At 35.2% G+C, this 11,060-nt stretch overlaps 1 protein-coding gene across 4 annotated transcripts in view; it reads right to left on the bottom strand.

The window, feature by feature from the left end:
• Nucleotides 1-1,529: 1,529 nt before the first annotated feature.
• LOC128910918 (protein FRA10AC1) overlaps nucleotides 1,530-11,060 on the bottom strand; it is a 28,675-nt gene continuing 19,144 nt past the window's right edge. For 3 of the 4 annotated variants that reach the window (XM_054204933.1, XM_054204934.1, XM_054204937.1), the window contains 6 exons: nucleotides 8,407-8,520; nucleotides 7,342-7,384; nucleotides 5,763-5,887; nucleotides 5,115-5,153; nucleotides 3,665-3,749; nucleotides 1,530-3,183 (listed from right to left, as the gene is read on the bottom strand). In XM_054204933.1, the coding sequence (XP_054060908.1) occupies nucleotides 3,141-3,183; nucleotides 3,665-3,749; nucleotides 5,115-5,153; nucleotides 5,763-5,887; nucleotides 7,342-7,384; nucleotides 8,407-8,520 (449 nt within the window). In that variant the 3' untranslated portion in view covers nucleotides 1,530-3,140. The remainder of the gene's footprint in view (nucleotides 3,184-3,664; nucleotides 3,750-5,114; nucleotides 5,154-5,762; nucleotides 5,888-7,341; nucleotides 7,385-8,406; nucleotides 8,521-11,060) is intronic. The other variant, XM_054204936.1, reaches the window with a different exon arrangement.

The following is an 11,060-nucleotide window of genomic DNA, read 5'->3' as shown; positions in this document are numbered from 1 at the left end:
TTCTTTGTCTCAGACACGGTTTCTGCTACAGAAAAGACACCTAGAAAGAACTTCAATGAGCCCCAGTGGATTTCTGCTTCGCATAGAATAGTATAGAGCAAAATTTTAACAATCCTCTTAAACACTTGCCATTTGTTGGAAATAATTTTTAATGGAGTAAATAAACAGTTACAATTAAAACCTGGGAAAGCAAAAGAAAAAATAATGGTGCAAAATGAGTTAACTGTGCGCTCTAGATATTTTTTCCTGTCACTCAAATTTACACACAGTATTTTTTTTAAGATATGTAACTTCTGCCCACTGTCCAGGCAAAAATTAAATAATTTTGACAGATCTTATATGAAATTACTGAATGAAATCTAACATGTACGATTCAAACAAAAAATTGTGATTTTCATAACTTGTATATTTAGATTTTTATATTATGTATATTTCCCTAATCTGGAATTGTCCTTTTCCTTCATGCTCAATACTGTATAAAGTTCTAGAGTAAACATCATGTTCGCTTTAGGAATGCTCAACACAATTCCCTGGCTCATATCTATTAAAAGCAGGTCCGTGGTACACAGTATTTTTTCAAAACTACCAAGGATAAATCTGTAAATTGTACCCATAGCTCAGGGAAACTGCTCTTTTGCCCACAGTTCTTATCTGCTTTTATTGTAAAGTTTTATCACCTTTTATTGTAAAAATCTAAAAAGGTAGATGTCATACCGTAAAGGTATGGCAGACGGTAAGCATCATACTTTGCATACAAGTAAGAGTTTACCAAGTATATCTACAGCAGGATCTACATTCAAAGGCATTTTAAAAGGCTCATGTACTCCCAATGCACCTTTTTAAAAATGCAGTAAATGAAAGTATTTGAAAACCAATGAACTGGCACCAATTTAATCCTGGGAGGGAGAGGACAGCAGAAGTAGAGCACATCAGAATTCGTATTACCTCTCTTTCTACAACCAAGAAGACAGACTGCACTCACAAATTAGCTCTTCATAAACAACGACCTCCCTACCAAAACCTGCTGTTCTTGAAGAATGACAGAGTCCACCCCATACCTTCTACTCAGGTCTCACAAAGCCTGCTCCTCCTGCAGATGAAGGAAGGAAAATGGCTATTATGCACGGATCTGAGTATTCCTGGAACCACTTCCAAATCTAAGAGGAGACAGATGTCAAATGCAATTCCTGCAACAAACAAGTCTGACATGCAGATTCAATCCTGCCACTTTTTTTCCCCCTTTAAAGAAAGCAGACCCATACTTTTTTTTTCCTCCAAAGGGCCCTCAGCACACACAGAAGGGAGAATGACTGAACGATCTGCCATAGTATATACCTTTCTAAGAATGCTCTACGAACAAAAATACTGTGTACAACTATCACCCAAAATTAAAGGAATCCACCAAAAAAATCCCCCTTATTACCTCCTTACTTATACACAGGCCAAATATTTTATGCAAACTTAGTTCTGACATAAAACTGAGCATCATGTATTATTTTCTGTATTAAATGCAGTACTAAAGAAAGCTATTTCAAGGTTGTTTAATCATGTGATTTTATTCAAACTGTATTAAATTATGTACTTAGTATGTATACTGTACCATCTCGTAACTGTAACTTTGAAGACCCCAAAAGGAGTAAGTTAGCCAGAACACACAATATACAAAACTCGAGGCAACAAATATAGCAACACATTTGACAAAAGCCCCTTTAGGCAAGTTGCATACACGTAAGCAGATTGCGGCAGATTGGATTTGATTCTCAACCAAGCTTGCAAGATGACAGAGAATTAACCTTTAAATCCACCTTCTTACCTAAAGAAGCCTTCATGCAAGGCTACGTTTATTTCTTACTCAAGGACACCCTAAATATGTCCTTGTACCGTCATCTATTATGTAAGTACAAATTGTTCAAAATGTAATTATGTTAAGTAATACTTTGTAAATAGAGTTCTCAATTTATGAGTCCATGTAAAATGTTCATAAATACACTGCAACCATCTCTGCTGTTACATTTTCCACGTCAAATACTTATTATAAATACTTTCTATAAATATATCTACAGTGGGAAGTACTTATCAAAAATAGATTTTATACAACATTAACTTTCCTTAGATTAACATGAACATTTAATTAAAAAAATGTTTGTCTTTATATCCAAAGTAATTTCCATCTGACAAAGAAAATAGTCACTTCAGCTGTTCATATGCAGACTTTCTTTGGAAACACAAAAATAAAGAATGTTTAAAGTTGTGTTGCAATTTAAAGAGGAAGATGAATCCAGTAAGTTTCTCAAGCAATATACATTCTTTACTTGTCTATTTAGGATTACACTTTAAAGAAGGATTAACGTTCAATCAGTGTTAAGGAGGTCAGAAACCATATATAACATACAAGTCACATGTACGTCTCCAGTAGAAAGCCACACACTTTATTTTTTACATCAAAAATTTCACCAACCAACCAGATTTTTCTAAGTGGAATTATCAGTCATGTCATATTATAACTAAAATTTAAAACAAAGTCACAATGAACTGAACTTTTCTAAGGAGTATGGGACATATTTCAGATACGGTTTACTTAATTCAAGCAAAATACCTATTTGATAAAAATTGACCTTCTCCAATCACATTTGAAAATACAGACTAAATCTGAATATTAAAGTCTACATGACCAATAAATTTAGGGCTATTAACTCTTGTTTAATAAATTAGAAATATTAATATATAAAAGTGTATGGCTTTAAACTAATAACAGAATCTTCCAAAATGCCCCTTTACAAAAAAACTGACAATAATTGAAGTTTGTGAAGAAATAAAAAGCAACCAACTTCCTTTATGTAACGTCAATAAACAATTTGTTTACATCCTTCCTACTTTTAAGTTTGGGTGCCATATATCTTTTGCACTGAACTGAAAAAATTACTTCTCTTATTTCATGAGTATGCAGCCTACCACAAGAAAAAGAAAAGTTTCTAGACCTGAAGCCTTCTACAAAGATACTCTACTGAGATGGTCCGTGTGAGTGACTGTAGAAAAGGTATGCTGGCAGAAAGAGGTCTCTGGTCCCTAATTATGACTGGATTTCCAGACTTTCATCTTGATAATACGTGAAGAAAATCAGGCTACATCAACTTCAAGTTTCAGAGAAACAAGTCTTGAAAATACTCATCAAACTCCTCCTCTCTGTAAAAAAAAAACAACAAAACAACAAAAACAGTCAAAGAAAGTTCTGCTTTGGATCTATACCACTGTACCTAGGAGATAATCTTCGTATGAAAAAGATTCATCAGACTTCTGATTAGAATTTGTAGCTGGTATAGACCATTTTGACTTATTCAATACATTCCAATACCCTTCACATTTCCCCTTCTGTGCAACAGCTGTGATAATTGACTGTTAGGATTTACTTCTAAGATAGTTAATGGTACAGTAGGGGGTAAGACAGCAGTGGCATCGTAGTGGTTTGACAAAAGTTTCTCCTCCAGTGTTGTGTATTTCTCCTCTTTAAAAAAAACATACTTAGGTTTACTACGTGGAAGGAGATCTGACCTAATTTTAAATGTCAGAATACTCATTAAACCACTCAGGAAAAAATCTCTGCCTTTTCAGTTCTGAATGGACACAGTATGTTTTATTAGCTACAGGTTCACTGGATCAAACTAACCGTGATTTTTCATCTGCTTCTGGTAGAGGACCTTTCCAAAAGTCAGCATCTGAAGGACCATCTTGTGCATCGCTGTTATCTGAATCTGTTAAAAAATTATAAGTGCTTATGAAATAAATTTGAAAAGAATGTATCTTCTTTTTTTATTATTATTTAGATGGTATAGTGCTAAGAGCGATGTTTAATTGTAACCATGAGAATAAAAAGAACACTTTACTCTGCAAAAAGTAAAAAAGAATAACATTGGAAAATGTTTTCGATATAGCATCAAAAAGACTCTTATATATCACGAACTAATATTTTGGCCAAACATAACAACAATCACGTCAAAACACTGATCTTGACACAACAGCAGCATAGCACTTTTTTCCTAAAATTAAGGGTTTATAATCACATACCCAGAATTACAATAGTTTCAACTCATGATATCAAATGAATCAATTACTTTACTCCTATTTGAATGACAACTTTTATCAATTTTAACTTATCAGTGAAATTGTCAGAAAACATGGATTACTGCATAACTGTTTTGTGTAAGTATACAGAAGGAGTGAAAACCAGAAAAGATCTTATTATCAGAAATATGCCCTGACCTAAAATAAACCATTCTTCCAATAGAGCTTTCCTGACAAAACAGAGACTTAGGGCATGGTCTGAGTCATACGTAAACTCTTCAGGTCTTCCGTATCTAACTGGGAAAACGTAGGTGCTGAGCACATTCCTAAAAACTGATAGCACAGCAGAGCCATCAGTAGAAACACTCCATCCCTTCTAGACAGTCTGCAGCAAGAACTGGCGTGACCAGGAGATGGAGCTTATTTCATCAAAAGAGTAAGTGGGGGCTGGCATTTGTGAGTTAGGGAGACAAGCAGTGCCTGAGGCGTCACCCAGCCTCCCACTGCACCCACCCGCAACAAGTCGGTCTCTGAGGTACTACAGGTGGTAAGGTGGAAAAGACTTCAGTTCAAGCCTATGATTTATTTTAAATCTATTAATTTTTTTGAGTAGAGTACATATTAGTATCATTCCTTGAAAGGAAATGTAGTAGTAGTTATATCAGAAAAGTACTTTCTTTACACAGCAAACATTACACGGCACATATTTGCATATCTGGACCCATGCAATTATTAACAATGTGCCTATTTTTGCACCCTCTTCTCTGGAACAACCTGACCTCTTATTTTTCTGAATATTTCCATTCTGTTATCTGCCCACATTTTTATTCCTTACTTAAACTTAAAAGACTTCCTTTTTAAAATTCCTGACAGTTTTTCTCCAGTAATTTCTAGTAATTATTTCGACCCTTCATATTTCTGCTTGGTTTCATATGGCATTCTTATAATCTTATAAAATATTAAAACTACCAGAGAATAAAACAATGACAAATGACCATGAAATAATACAACTTATTACAAAACCATAAAATGCAGAAGATACTCAAATACTTTACCTTTATCAGAATTATCTGAATCTTCTGAAGAAACCTGATCTGGAAAGAAACACCATTTAAAAAATAGTAAGCTTATCTTGCTTTTATCCATTATCTTAAATTGTTAACAAGGATATATTTATCACAATGTATTACACATAAACATGTGCGCACATACATGCACACAGCATACATTCAAAGAAAGCACCCAAACACTGAAGTAAAAAGATTTTTTTTGCATGAGTTCAAAGGCCATCAGTTTGAGCTCAAATATGTCATCCCGAGATTTGTGGTGTAAAAAGGTTATCTAACAATTCCAACAGGCTTTCAACCTCAAAGCCTCAAGGAATTAAATACTTCACAACACTTTTTGGTATGCAACGTCCGAATCTTGGACAAATTTTCATTGCAATCTGTATTTTCCAAAAAGCTTTCCTCTCTGTAAAATATAGGAAATTTATCTTTTTTCCCTCCAAATTTATCTTTTTCTTGCACATAGGAAATTTTGCCTAGGAAATGTATCTTTTTGGCTACCTGTGTTACACAGTCAAGAAAGTTACTATATCTATATTTATACATATCTGTATACTTATGTAGCTACAGAAAAACTAAGATTCAACTAACATATTTGAATATTTTAAAAATAGAAGGTCTCAAATTTAAATTTACCTTCATTGGTCTTCTTTTTGGACTTCTTTTTTTCTGAGGAAGATAATTTTGTCTTCTTAATTTTGGGCTCCTTAGAGTTAGGCACAGCTGTGCCTCTTTTCTTGTGTGCTTTGACCTCTCTCCTCCTTTAAAACAAATGGATGTACATCTTCTGTATTATATGTATTATATGTACTCCTCAAGCAACAGTAAATCTTAACTATTTAATTCAGTCAAACAGTTGCCATTTTTTCAGAAACTTATCACTAGTTAAACTGAAAAAAATTAATTCAGTTAAAATGAAAAGTGCTATAGAAACACTAGAGCTCTATAGCTAAAGACAAAGGAGAGGAAACGCTCAGGCTGCTAAAATGACACTGATGCAGGCAACAAAACCAGTGAATTGTCTAAATACAGGTGATAATTTTATAACATGCCAAATTCTTATTTATATTGAAATATTATTTTTTCTTTTAGCAAACAATTTTGTATATATAAGTGTCATGAGAAAAACACTGTTAATACATGTTTTTAAATATATTTTCATATTTGATAGTGACAAAACATAAGGTAGAAGAATCTCAAGCCTAAGAACCTACTACACACCAACAACCCATAACTTTTTCCTGCTTCTTTGCACAAAGTCACTAAAATTGTTTCAAAGTATTACTCTGCAATTGACAAAGAGAAAATGTTTGACCATACTTATTCTCAATTCAAGTGGTTCTACAATTTTAGTTCCAAAAAGATGCAAGACAAATCAAGCTAGTCTCAGTTAGTTACTTCTCACCGTTAATATGTGCCTACACAGTGCTTTAATGAAATCGAATCTGAGTTAACTTTTAAAAGGGATTAATTAACTATCTTGAATATATCCATCTAGACAGACCTTTGATTTTTGTTACTTTAAAAAAGAAATCATCATTTCCTAGCTCAAGGGTTTCCCTTTCATATGATTTTCAGACAATTGTACAGCTTAATTACTGAGCCATGCAACAACTAAGTGAATGCCACACTGAGATTCAGAACACCTGAGTATCAGAAAACTGAGTATCAATAGCTGTGGAATTCAGTAAGATTATAGATAACAATAAAAAACAAATCAAATCTTAATGCACACATTTTATAGGTTCAAAATTCACTACTTTCCTCTCCCATTAATAACTGATTCTCAAAGAAGAACAAATACTCAAATTTAAAATTTCAAAGCACAGTCACTTGACTCACACATAAAACCACTATTTTTTTAAGAAAAGGAAAAGCATTCCAGCTCTCAAACACAGAGGGGGGGGGGCGGGGCGGGGAAGGACAGTGTTTTCCATAAACAATAATCACTGGGCTGAAATTAAGCAAAAGAAACTTTTGTGTGGGTGGGGATGGGATTCTTCCAGTTAGAGGGTTTTTTTACTTTAATAAGCACAACAATATCTAACTCTCAACAGTATCAAGCCAGTGACTTTATAAGAACTCCAGAACAGAATCTATTTCAGCATAAATGAAGTTCATAATCATCTAGCTGAATTTGCCCCCCTGTTTGATGTTCATCATAACTGTAATCTATCAATAATTCAGCCCCCATATTTTCAAAATATTTCATTACCGGTGATGAAAGTTTAGTTTGTAGGAACATTCTGGACATAGTCCTGAAAAAGAGAGAATGCAAACATTACACCCATGTAACTGATAAGCATAATCAACAAAACTTATTAACACATATCTAAAACTAGATAGAACACTATCTTCTAATTTCAGTAGCTTTTCCTTCAAAACAAAAGTTACAGTGTAATTGCAGCCAGGGCTGAGAAAAATACAATGACAGAAGTCTTCAGTACAAACCCAGATTTTACTAAACCTGGAGAAAGATCACAGGTTTAGCACTGGCAACTTGTCATAAAAAAGTATCACTGCTTATCACGTACTTATCCTATTTTATGGATCTCTGTGGACAGATCAAATTGTTCTAAAATTACACTGAAGACACATAAGACTCTTAGAGCTTTGCCAGAGACCAGGTGCTGCCCCATGTAGTGTCTTGTGCACAAAAGAAAAAACCACCATTAGCTCATTTTACACAAAGTAACTGTGTAAACGGTGGTAAGTTAAATGATCTCGTGAACATATCAAAACGTACACCATATTGAGTAAGAAAATCACACTCAAGAGAAAAGACTGGAAAAGGAAGTGATTTAATTAAGTTAGAATTTTTGGAAGAAAACATTAAGTATTAAAAATAAAATTAGTAGAGCTGAAGGCGTGCAAGAAGTTGTCTGGTCCAAACCCCCGAGGACTCCTAAGCCACCCAACTGATTAAGCAATGACAATGATGAAATCCTCCTTACATTGCCGTATTGTTCGTTAAAACCAGACATGCTTCTACACAAAACAGCTTATAATCAGTTATTCTAATTTTATGACACCACCAATTACACAGAATGAAGTGCTCAACCTGTAACAACTTTGTCATACATAATGATAATAGCTGTTCTCTCTAAATCAAGACCATCACACGACATGTAATTAATTTAACAAAATTATCTCCTGTTCAGCATTTTCAATTCTGCATGAACTAATATCATTATCATTGGGTCTCACTCAATAGACTTAGAAGTACAAGATATTGGTCTTTTTTTAAGTGTACATATCCTTGAAGGGCTGGCTGACTTACTCAATTTCACAAGTGCATTCCTCTTTTCACCATGTTCAACGTAACCAAAATTCACCTCCCAGCTCTTCAGGCCTTCTTTCTCATCACAGTGCTTATTTCCACAGGAAAACTGACCTTTAAAGAGGTCAAAAACAGCAAACTGTGGTTCAGTGATTAACAAGCATAGGTTTGGGGGTGTTATGTCCAGTTTTGCTCAGTTTTTGCTTTTTGTTTTCCATTTCTTTCAAATAAAAAAGCCCAAATCTAAAAGTAACATCTAGATTAAGGAAACATAACGGATAATGACAAAGCAATCAATCATACTTTTCTAATACTGCACAGTTGCAACAAAAGAACATAAATTGAACTGTGTTTTACAACATATAGAAGAAGGCATATGTTATGAAATAATAAACCTAATACTGAACTCTGAAGAAATGAATGTCATTAGGACACATTCTATATCTTAAATGATTACTTACTTAACAGAGGCTGATGGACTAGGAGCTGCGATTCAGAGACATTCATCTTTAATAACATCAGACTATTCAAAGTATCATGTATGTACAAAATTAAGACGCCCACGTTCTTATTACCTTACTGGTTTACCTGATATACTGGACGTACAATTTGTATTCTAATGACTTTCCATGAACACTTTCAAGAAAAGGAAATCCAAATCTATGAGAAACCACATGGCAGCTTTAAAAGCTTCCTTGGGTTTATTATGTTAAATACAACACTAATTTTCAAACAATTTGCACATAATCAATGTTGTTTACACTACCAGGTTCACAATATTGCAGTAATAAAGATACACATATTCTCTTTGCAGAAGACTGATTTGTATGCAAAGCTGGCAGTAAGGATGTGTATTAATAGGCTCACAAGCAGAACTGTTGGTGAACGATTAACCTCAGAACATTCTGCTTAAGCTGCTAACTAATGGATTGGCAGTGTCCTCAGATACTTCAGTTCTGCAATGTAAAACCACTTGCAATGCTAACACTTGAACCAAAAAACCACCCAAATTTATATACATTAAATATGTATAACCCTAAGTAAGGTATGGCAATCAGTACGCTGTGTCATCAGGAATAATTTATATAAAGAACCAAAAATCTACAAGGAAAAATTTATACTATATAAAACTTCTTGGAACTTAACCACTCTGTTGACTTCACATCTTCTGAAAAAAATCCCTAAACAAACCCAGAAGAACAGGCAGAGAAAAAAGAGAGACATCAGTTTTATTTATAATTAGCTGCTCTTTACAGTATGTAAAATCCATTTTGGATATTCTACATTTTGGATGTCAAAATGGGTATGTTCACAAGAATATAGTTGGAACAGTATCTTCAGATTGCTAAGAAAAGCAATGAATTCTTAGGTAAACCAGAACTTGACTGTGTAAACCACCGTAACTCCGTGCCCTTACACATTTACTTGCATTTATGATCATCTAAATATTTGAAATCATGGTGGTTTGGGTTTTTTTAGTAGATCCCTGCTCCATGCCATACATGTGTATAAACAGCCAGGCTTCTCTCACCTCCTTTCACACTGCAATCCCTACAACACACATTCAAACCTTGACTTGAATACAGAATTCCATTCTTTCTGAAGGCTTTTTCAGTAGTATTTGTCACTCTAGTATATCTGAATGTCATAAAAGCATTAAAAACCATATTTTTGCAAAGAAAGAGATCATTATAATCCCCATTGTGTAACATGGAGAACCCAAATCAAAAGGAACTACGGACCAAATTATTCAGTATTTGAAATATGACTTTTCCCATAGTTAGGTGTCCAAGAAACAAAGACACAGAAACCAGTATGCTGAGTGGACAGTTACCTATTTAATCAACAAGAAAAATGTATGTCCAAAATTCCATTTCCATCTGGAGTTGTGTCGCCTTGCTATGAGCTCCAGGGAAATTATCGCCTTCATGTTCAGAATTATAGTTCCTATAACCTGGTTGTTAAATGTGTGCTTTCAAAAACTATTAGCACTTTCTGCTTCTTGCCGAAGAGCAGAATAGGTGGAAAATACAAGTCCTGAAGAAGCTGGCGAATGATGGCATAGACAAGTGTACTCTTCACTGGGTAAAAAACTGGCTGGATGGCTGTGCCCAGGGAGTTGTGATTAATGGGGTGAAATCCTCTTGGCGGCCGGTCACCAGTGTGTCCCTCAGGGCTCAGTTTTGGGGCCAGTTTTGTTTAATATCTTGATCAACAATCTGGATGAGGGGATTGAGTGCACCCTCAGTAAGTTTGCAGACGACACCAAACTAGGTGGGAGTGTTGATCTGCTTGAGGGTAGGAAGGCTCTACAGTGGGAGCTGGACAGGCTGGATCAATGGGCCAAGGCCCACTGTATGAGGTTTAATAAGGCCAAGTGCCGGGTCCTGCATTTCGGTCACAACAACCCCAAGCAATGCTACAGGCTTGGGGAAGAGTAACTGGAAAGCTGCCCAGCAGAAAAGGACCTGGGGATGCTGGTGGCCGGCCAGCTTAACGTGAGCCAGCAGTGTGCCCAGGTGGCCAAGAAGGCCAACAGCATTCTGGCTTGTATCAGGAATAGCGTGGCCAGCAGGAGCAGGGATGTGATCGTGCCTCTGTACTCTGCACTGGTGAGGCCTCACCTCGAGTCCTGTGTTCAGTTCTGGGCCCCT

Source organism: Rissa tridactyla, chromosome 6, assembly GCF_028500815.1.
Source record: "Rissa tridactyla isolate bRisTri1 chromosome 6, bRisTri1.patW.cur.20221130, whole genome shotgun sequence".
Lineage (NCBI taxonomy): Eukaryota > Metazoa > Chordata > Aves > Charadriiformes > Laridae > Rissa > Rissa tridactyla.
The sequence above is the reverse complement of the archived record's forward strand: the minus strand, read 5'-3'. Positions and strand labels throughout refer to the sequence as shown.